Genomic DNA, 17,325 nt, shown 5'->3' with positions numbered 1-17,325 from the left:
CCATAGAGTACATTTTGAAAAATACAGGACAATACAGGCTTACACCATATAAAAGATTAAAAACTCACAACTAGTGCAGCGTCATGTATCAAAATCCACTCCATTGGATGGTTTTAATCCGTCAATTTGTGTCCATATGGATAGTGAGAAAACAAAGCAACAATGGTGTGTATTCAAGGTGGCATTTTCCATTTAAAAACTATTTTCCACTCAAAACTAGGGTATTGTTCATAAACCCACTTAGGAATACAAGTGCATGGATAGGCGTGTGCATTTTTCTCAAGCAAAAAACCTTGGCAATACTTTTTTTGGGAATTAAGCTGGTATTGAACTTCAGACGCCCTTCAGGTTGAGGAACAAAGCCTTGACCATTGAACTAGTCGATCAATGCCAAAATCCTTAAAACAGTTGAATACAAGGTTAAGAGTTTTTTTGTAAACGAGGAGCATACTATTATCTATATAAACTTCCTCCCCTAACACCAATAGTCCTGATCATGCCACATGAAAATCAACAAACGATCTAGTATTATACTAGAAACTTCTGAGCTCTCTAAAATTCTCCATATATTTCTTTACAAAGGCCCTTAAAAAACATTCTATAACATCCACATGTTATTGTATACTTTCAGGTATCTCCAAAGTCTTTTGCACAATTCTAAGCTTTTAGAATGTTCTCTACTCTCTTAGGACCTGTTTAAGCCTCCTATAAGCCTATAAAAGAGTATTGAGTGAGCCCAATTGCCACCCAGTAATAGTAAGGCAGCATGCCAGCATTACATTATTGTATACTTTTAGGTATCTCCGAAGTCTTTTGCACAATTCTAAGCTTTTAGAATGTTCTCTACCCTCTTAGGACCGGTTTACGCCTCCTATAAGCCTATAAAAGAGTGTTGAGTGAACCCAATTGCCACCCAGTAATAGTAAGGCAGCATTACACTATTCACAATGCTAGCAATTATCAATTTCTTTAATTCAGTAAAAATAAATGTTAGTGTAGTTGGATCCTTGTATTTGTTGCTTCCACCTTTAAAAAAATTCTTATCATGTGAACTGGGCTTGAGTGGAGTTGGTGGGGCACACCCTATCAAAACATGGTGTAAAATAGTAGGCCCCACTATATGCATTGGGTTTGGGTAGACATGGTGGGTCCAACCATATCAAAACATGAGGTGTAAAATGGTGAGCCCACCCATGCTATGCATTGGTGTAAGATGACTGGCATCAATCACCTTATCAAAACATATTGTAAAATGATGTGCCCCATCCATGACATGAATGAGGTGTAAAAAATCCACCATAGAAAAAATTCTAGTAAAAATTTTCCATGGAAAGAAAATGAATGACAAAGGAAAGAAACATTTAGTATATGCAGATGTCAAGTCATAATGAGAAACAAGGAAGTGTAGAGTTCACATTCCTTGTAGCCACGCATCTTCACCATGAAGCCAAATCATCATGTTAAGGACCAATTCAAAATGGACACTCTCAAGCAAATCTAGAACCAAGAATCACAAAACAAAAACAAAGGAATTGAGTAGGTCGAAATGTAGTCCTTTCTGCACAAACAGATATTTCATGGAAGTCATTCTAAGAAAAGCATTGGAAATGAGAGCATTTTTACCCACGAAGTTGCATTTTCAATATAGATCTCAATGCATGATTATGCATTTTTCATGGAAGTTTTTGACATGATGAACCTTTAGATATCTCTTGCAAGGCAAGTTCATAGCAGCAAGTTAACAAGACCCATCTACATTGGCGTGTTGAAAGATGCTTGGCAAAGGCTGAATGAACTTATTCAGTCTTACCTTTGCTGTTTCTGTTGGAGCATGGGTCTGGTCCAGTCAGCCATTAAAAAAAGGTTCTGGTCCAGTCTTTGATTTTATGGAAGAAATTTTCCTCCCTAGTTGCTTGATGAACCAACCCCCACTGTGTTAGGAGCCCACTTCAGTCTATAAATGAAAGATGCCTCCAAAGCATTATAATTCCTAATGTTAACTTCTTGTATTCCACTATTGAGTTAATGTTGAATGACGCAAAAGATTCCGTCTCCCTCAAGCCATGGAGAGCAATAGTTGCCCAAAAAATTGGCAGCAAAAATGTATCTACTCTCAATCTAAGGAACATATCCTGTCTGGAAAACGCCATTGAGATATATAAAAGTTATTAGGCTTCAAAACCCCATACTTAGAAGAGTTAAAAGAAGAAAGAACATTTCTGTGGAGTTGTCATTCATAAGATTATGTTTCTTTCGATGTAAAATGGGTGTAAAACAAATTTTAAGTGGCAAAAAGCGTGGTAAAGTTTGTTTTACACCCATTTTATGTCGAAAGAAACAGAGTCTAAAGGAAAATCAGATCACAATGAGAACCTATAAAAGGGGACAGCTACCTTGTCTTGAGCTGCTACAGCAAAGCCGAGTGTCATCAACATAGGTTGCTTCAACGCCCATCATCCAAGAACCCACCGAAACATCATCATGAGCATAACTCTGTAGAGATGCACTGCATACGGGAGTGACGTCATAAGTATGGTTTTAAATTTCGACCGAAATTTCGGATTTTGGTGAGGAACGAAACGAAATGGTACCGGAACCGAAATTCCCAAAATTTACCAAATTTCGTTCGAAATTTTGTTAATTCCGCCGAAATTTATAATAAAATAATACTTTTTTATTCCATTAAAAAATTTCGAACGAAATGGGAAATTTCGGTAATTTCAATCGAAATTTCATCCCAAAAATCCGGGATTTCGTGCAGCAGTACCAAATTTGGCCTGAAATTTCAGTTTCAGATAAGCCGAAACCGAAATTTAAAACCATGGTCATGAGAACCATGAGCATGAATGTGAATCAATAAAGAAGAATGCTTTGCAGATTTACCATTCATAAAAAAATAATGATTTTTTAGAGAGTTTTTTTTAGGCAAAGAAATGCCGAGTCTTAGCGACAGGCAAAAAAGTGCCCACTTTCCTAAGGCCTTAATTCTAAGCTGAAGGATGCAAAATAGATAAATATTAAATTACAGAATTTGAATGCCTGTGTTTGTTTTCTTTTTTAGAATGCTACTTCCGTGAATTTCATGATAACCAACAAAACAAAGGGCTCAGGAAAGTGGGAACTTGGGCAATAGCCACACTATCTCAGCTAATTGCAAGTTGATAAGCATGAAATACGACTAAGTAGATAATTTTAGCAAATTCTAAATCAACCACAGTATCCAAACTGAGTCAACTTTCACCGAAAGGGAAAACAGAAAGTACATAAGCAGCTTGTGAAAAGTGCTTAAAGCTAAGCAAAATTTCGTTAAGTTCAGTATTAACATTTCCACACTTTCACCAAGAAAAAGATCAAAGGCTTAGCTAAGGAGTTGATACCGACCTGTTTATACTAATGTACCGAGCCAAATTTCCTGAAAGTATAAATAGTGAACCAGCTGCATGTCGAAAATACCTGAAGGCAGAGATTGAAGCCAACCTTATAACAGTTCTATCAATACTAAAAAAGGGGATCAACTCCTAATATGATATAAAACAAAGGAGAATGTTCACTGTAAAAAACAATTCAAGTTTTTTCCTGCATTTCCACTCTGCATCCACAATTATCAAAAGAAATACGCAGCCAGCAATAAATTTAAGGATTCCAGTTTAAGCAAACAAGATCATATATTAAATCAATTAGTTTTCAAAAATATACCTTTAATAATGGTATATTCAGTACATATGAACCTCTGTAAATCATACAGTAGTTGTCAAATTCACAGTTTCAGGTCAGCTTCCGTTCAAAGTTCAAGGTAGGGGCAGTAAACTGAGTTGGTGAGGGCTTAGTTTGTTTCCTATTCACCACTGATTCGCAATTTTAGTTTGCTCATGTGTTTCTTTTCTGTATAAATAATCTAAATACACTAAAAATAAGTGAAACAAATAATGTCTTATTAATATGACTTGTGATATTTAAATGCAGGTACGTGAACAATCTAAAATTTACATTTATTTTCTTTTTTCTTTAGGCTCTGTTCACTTCTTTTCCCCGGAAAGGAAAGGAAAGGATTTCGTTTTCCTTTCCTTCCCAGGTGACGTGACAGAAGGAAAAGGAGTCCAGGGAAAATGTCAAGGAAAAGGTTTCGTTTTCCTTGGAAAGCCGCTTTCCGATATATTTAATCGGAAACCAAATCTCGAGTAATAGGAAAAAGTCAATTTCCACATCATTTTCAGCTTTTAAATTAGAAATTCCACATATGATAATATTTTTCCCTGGAAAAGAAGTGAACAATGAAATTCGGTCTTGTCAGGGAAAAAAAAGGCTGTTTTCCCTGGAAAACAGCACCAGGGAAAAGAAGTGAACAGAGCCTTACAGAATTAGACAGTCTATCTAAAACTTCATTGATGCCGTTGCACATGTCTGATAATTCAGTACATAGCACATTTCACATGTAATTCACATAAATATGTATACATAATACATACACCACATTCCACATGCAATTCATAGTACATTCACCACATTCCACATGCAATTCATATAAATACAATTATACAATACATTATGATATAATATACCACTAATGCACTTACGATTATAGTTTCGGTCTGCATTTCGGTTTTGGTATCGTTTCCGTGGAAATTTAAAACCATGTACGGTACTTTGACCTACACCCCAGCTTGAGGTAGGCCTCAAGGTAATATATTTTACACCTTTTTCAACAATGATTGCTATAACAGGCAAGCCTACAGCTTATAATGGTGGAATCTGCATCTGATATACTTTAGCTGTCTTACCTGTCTATATCAACAAGATTCTTGCCAATTTAGCATAAAATAGCTTGCATTAGGAGATTATATAGCGAAGTTGTTTTCCTCTACTTTGAATTTCATGTGTTCAAACAAGACCATAATTCCACTAATCTTGTCAAATTATGCATTTATACCATCGCTATGCAGACTGCATCGTATTGCCTTTTTGTTTTGTATTTTTGAATGGCAAGACGCATCGTATTGCTAAAAGGAAAAAAATATTGTAATACGCACTGAATTAAGAATGATTCCCAATACTTATTTGCTATTGTTTGCTCCAAATAAGCAACAACGAAGGTATATATAAGTTTTTGTTCTTAATAATGAGTATGTGCTCATAAATTATTCAATGAGAACAAATGGGGCTCACAATCAATGCAAAATGGATTTCTAACATGTAAATGCAAGCTAAGTAGTTTTGCATAAAAAACCAACCATTGGTCGTGTGCTAGATACTTACGACTTATTATCGCCAAATTTCCACCACTCTGGTTCATACCACGGTTTCCCCCTGAGAAAAAAATTAATAAAGTGTTTTGATGGTCAGACAATCATCTACAGATCTATGAATGCTTTCACATTTAGCAAGTGATTGTTGTTTCACAAGTACAAAACTTAGTACTTCTAATAAAATGTTGCAGAAATAAACGAGAGAAACAATAAGATATATTCTTATCATCGTCAGAACTATGAATGCTTTCAACATTAAAGAACTAAGTACTTCTAATAAAATGTCCCAGAAATTAAAAATGAAAAACTACGCTATATAAACTTATCCAATACCAAAAGCAAGGTCACAAAAATCCCAAAGGGGCAATCAACAAGTTGACGAAAGACTCCAAGTAACTTTTTACAATCTTATCTCTTGATCCTCTGATACAAATTGCAAGATTGTAATTATCACACTTGAATGGGAAATACTATGCAGATAATGACGATTCAGAGGGACATCTTGCGGTTCAAACAAAAATTCCAAGATGGAATTAGATTCAGAGTTTATACAGGGGACCGTATCAGGATTTGGCATGATACGTGGTGCTCCCACCTACCTAAGATCTATAACATGTTACTCAAAATACAGAGTAATTATAACTTACAAAAGAAGTACGTACTCATCGCTTATTACATCCCCAGACTTCATGCACCCCATATAAGCACCATGCTGGCCACGATGGCTTTCAAGAATTCCAATTAACCCATCTGTTAAGCCATGAAACTACTTAACATTCCAAGCTGATATTAATGAACAGAAAATATTGCAATGCAATTACTTTAAACATTCTTGTATTTACAAAACAAGAAAAATAAGAACTTTACCCAGGTCAAGGTTAATTTTGTCATCAACTTTAACATAGAACTCCGCATCCCATGTTTCAACAGCCGTACCGAAGAAGGACTTTGCTTTCTTTGGCAACTCTTCTACAACTTCCTCGTGACCTTCCTACAAGTTAAAAAAGTACTTAATCACCGGTAGAGGAATCTCAAATCCCAGACTTCGCCTTTTCAAGTACAGAATTGAGAACTAGGTAAATATTGATTACATATTACCAACTCAAATAATGGCATGTCCCACAAATGAACATCAGTAGTTGACTGAATCACTAAAAGCCTGAAAGCTAATCGCAGGAAATTTATTGGAATAACCTTTAAAACACAATTGAAGCTCTATAAAATGAATCAAAACAATAAATATCAGCAGCCAACTAGCTCAATTTCTGTGATGAGATTTTCTATTAAGGATTTCCTTTTACTTTTAGAAGTGATACTATAGATTTACAGTTAGACTTCGACAAATGAAACAGGTCCCCACATACACATTTCTCAAAAGGCTGTAGAACTATTTCATGATCAACATCAAATTATTAATAGGGAACTGTTTTTAGAACCACGTCCAAATTTGATATCAAATTAATAGGAAGCTATTCATAATCAATATCAAATTATTAATAGGGAACTTGGCTAGGCCCAAGCCAGACCGAAGACACAGCATCCACACAACCACCACAAAACTCTCCCAGCTCCTACAAGTATGGTCCTGAGGCTCTCCCAGCCCACAATTCTGCCCCTTGAAACTCCCTCTAGAACTTCCCCACCCCAAAACTTTTCCCCTACCAACTTCTAGATCCATGCAACACCCCCCACCCAACCACCACCACACACAGACACACAAAAAAAACTAAGTTTTTTGTTCCCATCAGGTTTTCTGCAAGTGGTTTTGCAATCTGTAGGTGTGGCTTTGAGGGAGAGAGAGCATTAATGGTAGTTTCAGAGATATTGTATGTGGTAGGGAAAGGAAGAATATTCGGGCATGTCCAGTATTGATTCTGGTAAAGAAAACCATTATGAAATGAATCGATGCTGATGTTGATTTGAGAACACTATTAGAGCCGTAGGATGAGGGGAATCATCCCTCTACTACTCCTCATATTGTAAGTGTATTTCTTGTGAGTTTTAGAGACATTGGTTTCATCCATGGTTTGGTTGAAAGGAGGGTGAGAAAAAAGAGAAAATAAAGAACATGAGAAGGTAGAGATGGGAAGGGATACAGACCAGGTTGCTGACCTCATTGGAAAGAGATGACTAAGAAACACTAGTAGTAATGGAGAGAGAGAGAGAGAGAGAGAGAGAGAGAGAGAGAGAGAGAGAGAGAGAGTTTTTAGAAGAAAAAAAAGGACTGAAGTATTAAAACATTATAGGAATACAATCAATTTGTAAAATGGATGTTGCAATCTAATAGGATTCCAAGGAAATTTAACATTTTACACAAATGGTATGGAAGTGAATATTATCACCAAACTGTTCTACAGTTTAGATCCAAAATGTATTTACCAATAGCTCAACCCTTTCAACTCTAAATTAGTTCACAGGTTTCATCTCAAATCATTTACACAACTGTGGCCAAAAAAAAAAAAAAATCACCGACTAAGTGGAGCTTCGAACATAAGTGTTATTGTCTTACAAAGACATGTGTCGATGCCTTAACATTAAACCCCAAAGCCACAGCACCCAAATAGTCAATTGTGTGTTATCATCAGCAACATAATTACTTACAAGAATCAAGAAATCTTTCATCAGGCTATTCTCCTCATCAATATGGCGATCCAAGCTATCCCCACGATTCGCACTGCCAATATGAAATGTCCAGGTAATGACGTAAGATTAGCCAATCATAAGTCTGTCAGAAATACAAAAGGAGGATTTCCCAAACAGGGAAAAACTAAAAAATAAACAGTACACAACAAAAATAAACAGTTTAAGTTTTGGAATAACCTCCGACCAATTATAAAGCGTATGACCACCCCTCTTTCCTCAAGTTTCCTTAAGGAATCACCTGCAAGCCGAGACAATCAAATATAATGAGTTTGTATATTCAGCACCAGGGTCCTCAATATCATTCATGACGGAAAAAAAATCATGGCCTTTAAGTTAGTTGATCTAACTAAATTTTAGAAAGAGGCCAAACATGGACTAGAGGTTATTAAACTTGAAAAAATTACAAAGAGAAAACTACAATGCAGATTATAGAATGAAAAAGTGAACAATTAAAGAAATTTAATGTCCTCAGAATTTAAAATAAAAACTTATTCATATATCCCTCTGAGCAAAAAGGAAATGACCCAAATTTCAATACCTCGGGACAAATTTTCAAAGGAATCTCTCCCCAGTTAGTGCAACTCCCAATATCATACTTAACTAAACTATGTACATGACTGAAAACAAAACGCTTGCCACCCAACATCAATTCTTTTTTTTTTGAGGCCCGGAATTTAGCTTAACAAACATCAATTCACATTGAGAATTTGTTTTAAACTGAATAATGTGTAAATAAAACAGAGCAGAAAACAGAGACTTGAAACTAGCTTTTCTTGCTTAATCAATCGAGTGAAATGGATTACAAATAAATAGACTAGCAACAACTTTAACAAATATAAAATATCTAAAACTACTTCACTAAAGTCTTGGTCTTCCTCCTTTTATTGAAGATAGCAAAAGATTTCATATGATAGCAACAACTTTAACAATCATAACAAACATATACTACTTCACTAAAGTCTTGGTCTTCCTCCGTTTATTCTGACTAAAGATAGCAAAAGATTTCTCATGCAACAGAATCTGAAGGCTCAGTCAACATTCCTTATTTCTTTAGTGAGAAGTTGGTGATGATCTTCAACACTTCCCCTCAGCACCAACTCTCTTTCTATGACACCAAACTTCTTCCTGAATTTCACAAATTTCTTCAAACACAAACCTTTTGTTAATATGTCAGCTATTTGCTCATCTGTATGAACTGATATGAGGGAAATTTCTCCACGAAGAACCTTTTCTCTTATGAAGTGATAATGTATTTCTACATGCTTTGTTCTAGCATGAAACACGGGATTCTCAGCTAGTTTAATTGCACTTTCATTATCACAATAAATACTAACCACACAACAAGTGATTTGATTCAAATCTTTCATCAATTGAACTAGCCATACGCTTTCCTGCGCTGCCATTGCTGCTGCTCGATATTCTGCTTCAGTTGTAGATAGCGATACAGTGGGCTGCCTCTTACTGCACCATGAAATAGCACCGGAACCTAGGCTGAAAATATAACCTGTTGTAGACCTTCGAGTTCAAAGATCTCCAGCGTAATCCGCATCGCAGAACCCAACAATTTCACATTTCTTCCCTGCTTCATAAAGTATACCAAAATTCAATGTTCCTTGAATATACCTTAGAATTCTACGAATTGCATCGAGATGTGGCTTCCTTGGTTTTTGCATGAAACGACTTACAACCCCAACTCCTTGGGCTATGTCAGGCCTAGTTAGAGTTAAATAGATTAAACTCCCTACTAGTTGCCTGTACATGATTGGATCATCTAGTTCCTCTCCATCATCTACCTGAAGCTTTGCATTAATTTCAACTGGGGTTGTAATGGTGTTGCAGCTTGTCATTCCAAATCGATCAAGTAACCTTCTTGCATAACTTTGCTGACCGAGAAATATCCCATGCTTGCTCTGATCCACTTCAAGTCCTAGAAAGTGTTTGAGCTCTCCTAATTCTTTCATTTGAAACCGAATTCCAAGATTTTTTCTGATTCTAGTAATTTCTGCAACATCATTCCCTGTAACTATCAAGTCATCGACATAAACTGAAATGATTGAAGTATTTCCATCAGTGATTCTTACAAATAAACTAGAATCAGATGAGGCTAGTGAATACTCATTTGCTTGCAGAAATTCAGCAATCTTACCATACCAGGCTCGTGGAGCCTGTTTTAAGCCATATAAAGCTTTTCTGAGTTTGCAGACATAGCGTGGGTCTTCTTCAAACCCCTTTGGCTGTTCCATAAGAATTTCTCTATCCAACTCGCCATGTAAAAATGCGTTCTTAACATCCAACTGCCACAATTTCCATGACTGACTTGCAGCTAGAGCGATAAGGACTCGAACAGTAGTAATTTTTGCCACAGGACTGAAAGTTTCATCATAGTCATGACCAAACTGTTGAGAGAAACCTCGAGCCACTAGCCGAGCTTTAAATCTTTCTATTGATCCATCTGTTCTAGTCTTGATTTTGTATACCCATTTGCATGAAATGGGTGTTGCTCCTGTTGGTCGAGGCACAAGATCCCAGGTTTCATTTTCTTTGAGAGCCTGGATTTCTTCAGCCATGGCTTTCTCCCATTCTAATTTTCCTTGAGCTTCTTCGAATGAAATTGGTTCATTGATGTGAACTTCATCATCTATTGTGACTGTCCATGCTGCAGTTAAGGCTGAATTTGCATACCTTGGATTCGGCTTTGGAGTTCGAGATGATCTTCTAGGTTCTGTATTGTCCTCTTCAATTTCTGGTTCGTTCCATTGAGATGGTCTCAACTCTTCTGCTGTTCTGGTTTGATGCACAGCTGTTTGCCATGGGCTAGATGATGTGGTTGCTCGATTGTGTATCTCCTTTTGACAAGATTCAATTGGTTCTTTGTCTATTTGTTCGAGCATAGCATCCGATCCCATCTTTTCAAGTAGCTCTACCTCGAACTCTCTGCTGTCTGGAAGGGTTGCATGCTCTAGTGACCACCACGAAGATGCCTCATCAAAAACAACATTTCTCGAGACATGAGCACGTCCAGTGGATGGATCTACACACCTCCAACCTTTCCTTTCTGAATCGTAACCGGTAAAAATGCATCTAACAGCCTTCTTTTCAAATTTGCTGCGTAAATGATCAGGTACAAATACATAACAAACTGAACCAAAAACACGTAAATGACTTACATTGGGCTTAACACCAGACAATTTTTCAACAGGTGAAATGAAATTGAGCTTTGGTTGAGGAAGACGATTAATAACATATGCAGCGGTCTTCATACATTCAGCCCAAAACCTGGTTGGGACATTTTTTGCATGCATCATGCTTCTACATGCTTCAGCCAAATGTCTGTTTTTCCTTTCTGCTACCCCATTTTGCTGGGGTGTATTGGGGCAAGTAAGTTGTCTGCGTATCCCATGCTCTTTCAGATAGGATGAAAACTCATTTGATGAGAATTCACCTCCATTATCAGATCTTAAACATTTGATTTTATAGCCAAGATCATTTTCTACTTGTTTGTGAAACTCCACAAACATTTTGAATACTTCAAGTTTTTCTTTCAAAAAATATATCCAAACATATCTTGAAAAATCATCTATAAATGTTAATAGATAACTTTTACCTCCAATGGATGGAATTTTCACTTTGCCGAGGACGTCAGAATGCACTAGCTCAAGCGGCTGTTTTGCTTGGAACCCAGATTCGGTGTATGGTAGCTGATGTGCCTTCCCATATTGACATCCAGAACAGACAATGTCAGGTCTAACTTCAAGGTCGGGAAGCCCTCTTACCAATTGCTTTTTCATCATGACTTTCAGCTTCATATATCCAACGTGTGCAAGACGAGAGTGCCATAAATCAACAGTCTCATTTTTTCGAGTTCTATCAACATATGCATCTTGGGCTGTCATTACATAAATTGATTCTACCCTCTTTCCTTCCATGCAAGGCGTCCCAAAAATCTGCAATTCTTTGTAGATTTTTACATCATTTGGACCAAAGATGACAAAATTACCTGAGTTAGTAATTTGAGATACTGACATCAGGTTCTTCTTCATGTTGGGAACGTGATAAACATCTTTGAGCAGGATATGCTTATTGCTGGATCTTGGAATGCAAGCGGCATCTCCTACATGAGCAATTGGCAATTTTGCATTATTTGCTGTCACTACCATCTTCTTTCCAGTGTACTCTGTCTTTGTGAGGAATTTTTGCCCATCTCCTGTCATATGGTTTGAACAGCCTGAATCAATGATCCAGTCTCTAGAATAGTCTGGTTGATCTGAGACATTTTCCTCCATAGAGCTTGTAGATACCACGTGATTAGAGGCTGTTAAAGCCATCTCAATTAACTCTAACGGTTTTTCATCAGAGATAAGGAGATCTCCCCATCCTTCTAACTGATCTTCATCAATGACAAGAAAATCTGCCCATTCTTCTTCATTGTCCTGAAAATTTTTCTTTTCAGCCACCAAGGATTGGTCTTCAACAATGGAGACAAAATCTGCCCATTCTTCTTCATTGTCCTGAAAATTTTTCTTTTCAGCCACCAAGGATTGGTCTTCAACAATGGAGACAAAGGCGCTCCATTCGTCCTCGCTATTATCATTCTGTTGAACATCATTCGATGTAGCAGAATTTCCTTCTTCAGATTTCTTCTTTGGTGCATAGCAATCCCTGGCAAAATGACCAGGCTTGCCACAGTTGTAGCATGTCCATGTTTTCTTTGAACTTGAGCTTGATTCACGATTTTTGTAAGCTTCCCCTCCTTGAGTGCTCCCTTGCCAAGGCTTTGATTTTGATTTGGGCTTGCTTCCCCGACCTGTGAAGAGTACCTCTTCATTTTCTTTCAAGGATATACCTGCAATTTGTTTTGCCAAACTCTCTTGATTGGCTAGAAGACTTTCCAATTCAAGTAGAGATGGCTGAACTGGCCACCCTTGAATAGCTGTAATGAACCCATTGTATTCGGATTTTAAACCTCGAATAATTATCCTCCGTGTACGTGCATCGGTGATTTTGGATTCTGCATCAAGTTGGGTGATATCATGACAAATACCTTTTACTTTCATGAAGTATTGGGATATTGTCATGTTCCCTTGAGAGACTGATCCAATCTCATTCTCTAGCATCTGGAGTCTTGCATCATTTGTTTTAGAAAACAAAACAGCAAATGACTCCCAGGCTTCCTTAGGCGTCTTGACTTCACGAATATGGCCTAACATATCCTTCTGAATGGTGGCCTTCAGAACAAACAAAGCTTTCCCTGCTTTGATCTTCCACTTACGTGAAGCATCCTGGGAATCGGGTGTGCAGTTGGGAGGGACGGCATCAGCTCCATTCACAACCTCCCAAAGATCTTGACCCTGAAGATACGACTCCAGGCATGACTTCCAGTAGTCATAATTCGTGTTATTTAGCTTCTCGATTCCACCTACTGAATTGGTGAGATCCATGATTGCAGCCAAACAGCAGGTCTTCGATCACAGCTAGATACGATCGCAGCAAACAGCAGGTCTTTAAATCTCCAAAACCTCAGCAACTCTCCCAGAAAATTGCCTCAGCTCTGATACCAATTGTAAATAAAACAGAGCAGAAAACAGAGACTTGAAACTAGCTTTTCTTGCTTAATCAATCGAGTGAAATGGATTACAAATAAATAGACTAGCAACAACTTTAACAAATATAAAATATCTAAAACTACTTCACTAAAGTCTTGGTCTTCCTCCTTTTATTGAAGATAGCAAAAGATTTCATATGATAGCAACAACTTTAACAATCATAACAAACATATACTACTTCACTAAAGTCTTGGTCTTCCTCCGTTTATTCTGACTAAAGATAGCAAAAGATTTCTCATGCAACAGAATCTGAAGGCTCAGTCAACATTCCTTATTTCTTTAGTGAGAAGTTGGTGATGATCTTCAACATAATGAACCTTTGCTATCAAAACTTTCCATTAGAATTGGCAAATTATTTAAAAAAAAAACAGAAAAAGTGGTTATGAAATCCAAACTGACCCTTTTGCATCCAAGAATCCCTGAATTTACTCCGTCTCAAACGACTTCCAAATCCAGTATAAATTCCAATAACAGCAAGAAGCTTTTTACTTGAAAAAGTCTCATTTTTTTGTAAGTGATTCCTGAGGTAGCCTTGACTCTTCGCCAATGTCAACTCCATCTCAACCTCTACAATTCTCTCCCTTAAATCTCTGAAAACCATTCAAAGTACACATTGCTTCCCAAACAAGAACACGAATAGATTAAAAAAAAAAAAACAGAAAATCAATGTAAAAATTGTCGAAAATTCCCCAAAAACTTACTTGCATCCTAGGGTTGTTAACTTATCTTCAACAGTAAGAATTCTCGGTGGCTACAACGAATTACCAAAAGAATAATAAATAAGAGAATATGAGATCGAGAGAGAAAAGAATAAAAAGAAAGAAAAAGAGACGAACCTGAAGCGAATTTTTCTCAAGAAGATCAGACAGTAAAATTCTGTTCTCGGAGTCTTGCCACAATCTGAAAATTCAAAAGAAAATCAATTAGAATGAAAAAAAGATTAGGGGAAAAGAAAAACGGTGGAAATCCCAAAACTGACCTTCCGGCAACGTAGAGCCAAGCGAGGCAAGAGAAGAAAGACATGATCAACAAGGTTTTATTGGTTTGGGAAGATTTGGCCTGAGATTTCCATCGTCTCTCGTGTTTCATCGCGTTTGCCAAGCTCTCTCGAAACGGAAAGTTGTTTTCCATCGGATTCCACGAGAAAGGAATATATATATATATATATATATATATATATATATATATATATATATATAAAGAGAGAGAGAGAGAGAGAGAGAGAGAGAAGAAGAAACGCAGAAATTAGAGCTTCGGTTTCATAACCTGAAAGCTTTTTAATTAGAAGAAGAAGAAGAAAAACGGAAACAGTCTTAAGACGTGAAGAAGGCTCTCGCAAAGTCGCAATAACGGTTACAAGGAACTGCCGAGAGAGAGAGAGAGAGAGAGTAATAAAATGTGGGAAAATTTGACTACGGCGGACACCAAAATATGAGAATTGCCAACGGGCGACACAATTTTGAAAAATTGTTAAAGAGGGTTGATAACCCCCTTCTATAGACTTGATTGATGACCTCCATTTCGTCCCTCTCTAACAATTTTTCGAAAGGTGTGTCCCCGTTGACAATTCTCACATTTTGGTGTCCTCCATTGGAAATTTTTCCTAAAATGTGAAATTTGTCATGGCGGGGGCATTTCTGGAAATATGTGGCACAGAAGCTGTCAAGGAAGACACGGTCGCTTCAGGATGGTCCATAACAAAACTCACCCTTATGCCACGTGGTCTGCAAATATGTAGCACAAAAGCTGATAAGGAAGACACGGTCACGTCAGGATGGTACATAACAAATCTCGCCCTGGCGCCACGTGTTCAAGCCACCACAAAAAACTGCTTTTAATGATAACTATAGCAGCTGATATTGGCACCACTGTGTTTTAATAATTGCAAAAAGTCAGTTTATCTTTTCTGTTTTAATTCGGCTTCTCTTAGCTTTTAGGGAACCAACCTTTGACAGCTGTTTAAATAATAAAAGACAAGATGAGTAGGTGCAATTATTAAAACATGGTAGTGTCAATATCAGTAGCCTAAGAATACCTCAAAATAACAAAGCATACTTTAGTACGTTAGGGTGAATGTTTGGGACAATCTTAGAACACGTGTATCTTCATTCCATTTTGAGGGTTTTGGATAATGGGTACGTTGGAGCTTTAAAGAGGAGCACATTAAACAAATATACAAACCGCCACGGAAAAATGTGAGAACCGGACAACCAACGAATCACATTCCGCCACCACTAGATTAAAGTCTTTCCCCGCTAGAAATTTCACTCTTTCGTGCACTACACGAACCTCCGCTTTGGAATCGGCGATACCAGTAGGACCCGCAAAAGCCCACCTCACCACCCCCTCCAAATCCCTAAGCACTCCCCCAATACCGGCTGGGTTGCCCAAACTAGATCCATCAAACTTAAACTTAAAACCTCCCCTGAGGCTCCAAAACTTAGATAATAGAATGGCTAATTCTTGGAGCATTATCCATTTCTTTTAAACTTGCAACCAATTTTTTTGGGTCTCGGCTGACTAAAAAGTGGGAATATCAGAGTAAAAGAAAGCATTATCCATTTCTTACTCAAGTTTGGTTTCCATTTTGATTTATACCCTTTTTAGGTCTTAAGAAACCGAGCCTATACAAAGTCAAAGTAAAGGAGGTAAATTTGCATTCATATTTTGGGTCCGTTTGTATGCACCTAAAAGTGGGAAAATGAAAGTAATAAAGGACACATCTTCCATTTCTTACTATTATTTGGTTGCCAACTATTCTGGGGGAGAAAAAGGAATGTAAAGAAATGGGAATTTATATTCCTTTCATTCTACTTGTATATTACGTGAAGAGGACTGGAAAGGGTCAAGATAGAGAAGATATTTTTTTAAGATAGAGAAGATATTATTACATTAGTTATTGACAGGGGGGTGAAAATGCAATGATTTTTAGAGAAAGACAAGCAAAAGAGGTGGAAAGAGGATGGAAATACTTTATTAACAGCACTCTCTGTCTCTCTCTCTGGAAAGGGGATGGAAATATTTTATTAATACCTCTCTCTCTCTCTCTCTCTCTCAAGTGTTTAATAAAGTAATGACGTCATTATCAAAACAAAGAGTACAAATATCATTTTCTTTTATTTATTCATCATTCGTAATTTCGTATGATGTATGTTAGCCAATGGGACCAAGATCATGTGGGTGGCCTCAAGATGTTTTATAAGCGTAGGCCCTCTTCGGAAAAGTGACTCGTTCCACTTTTTCTTGATTTTCCACTGTTTGATTCATACGAAAAACGTCACTTGTTCCACCTCAGTTCAAAGTTTTATTTATGGCAACCTTCAATTTATAATGATGGGATTTGCTAGCGTCCATCGTAGAAGGCATTTCGCGGATGGTCCGTTGCATGTGAGAGCAGCCACCTCGTGAATGAAGACAAAATATGCTGAAAAGTGAGCCTGTGTAAGTGCTCTCTCATCCAACATACCATCTGCGAAATGCCTTCTGCGATGGACGGTAGCAAATCATTATAATGATTTCTCTAAATTTTCTCATCTCCCTCTAGCACTGCCTTGATGGTTTTATTTCATACGCATGTTCTTTGGACGAAATTATATTAAGAAAACCTAAAAACGTCGAAAGTATATGTCATAAGGGCTTTTGTTTCAGAAATAATTTCGGATCCTATGAGAAGGATACAAAATGTGTCCATGGATCTTGATAATGTGTCTAGATCCTGTCCGTTTAAGTTTGGATTCAGATAATTCATCGGACCATCTGGGTGATGATCCATTGACTCCCTTGGTTAGGATTAATGTCTGGCTTGATTTTTGGGCCACAGGAGTAAAAAATCAAGG

At 37.2% G+C, this 17,325-nt stretch overlaps 1 protein-coding gene across 1 annotated transcript; it reads right to left on the bottom strand.

Moving 5' to 3' along the window:
- Window positions 1-1,373: 1,373 nt before the first annotated feature.
- On the bottom strand, window positions 1,374-14,843 carry LOC143879467 (hydroxyproline O-galactosyltransferase HPGT3-like). The gene is made up of 13 exons (XM_077381867.1): window positions 14,703-14,843; window positions 14,469-14,650; window positions 14,326-14,389; window positions 14,191-14,240; window positions 13,889-14,079; window positions 8,064-8,124; window positions 7,845-7,917; window positions 6,111-6,234; window positions 5,906-5,993; window positions 5,254-5,304; window positions 3,382-3,453; window positions 2,394-2,506; window positions 1,374-2,136 (listed from the first exon to the last, which is right to left on the bottom strand). Exons 2-13 carry the CDS (start codon window positions 14,618-14,620, stop codon window positions 2,114-2,116), a joined length of 1,062 nt encoding a protein of 353 aa, XP_077237982.1. The 5' UTR covers window positions 14,621-14,650; window positions 14,703-14,843; the 3' UTR covers window positions 1,374-2,113.
- Window positions 14,844-17,325: the final 2,482 nt, after the last annotated feature.

Source organism: Tasmannia lanceolata, unplaced genomic scaffold (assembly GCF_043159265.1).
Source record: "Tasmannia lanceolata isolate RefF3 unplaced genomic scaffold, GAP_Taslan_0.1 ptg000006l, whole genome shotgun sequence".
NCBI lineage: Eukaryota > Viridiplantae > Streptophyta > Magnoliopsida > Canellales > Winteraceae > Tasmannia > Tasmannia lanceolata.
Note: the sequence above shows the minus strand (reverse complement) of the source record. Positions and strands in the feature narration are given on the sequence as shown.

What these genes read in the sequence shown, in the direction of transcription:
- LOC143879467 (XM_077381867.1), bottom strand. Translation starts at nt 14,620, where the DNA reads ATGGAAAACAACTTTCCGTTTCGAGAGAGCTTGGCAAACGCGATGAAA. An exon ending in CAAAATTAACCTTGACCTGG is followed by an intron (nt 5,994 to 6,110) that starts GTAAAGTTCTTA and finishes ATGGCTTAACAG; the next exon opens with ATGGGTTAATTGGAATTCTT. An exon ending in GGGGATGTAATAAGCGATGA is followed by an intron (nt 5,305 to 5,905) that starts GTACGTACTTCT and finishes TTTTTTTCTCAG; the next exon opens with GGGGAAACCGTGGTATGAAC.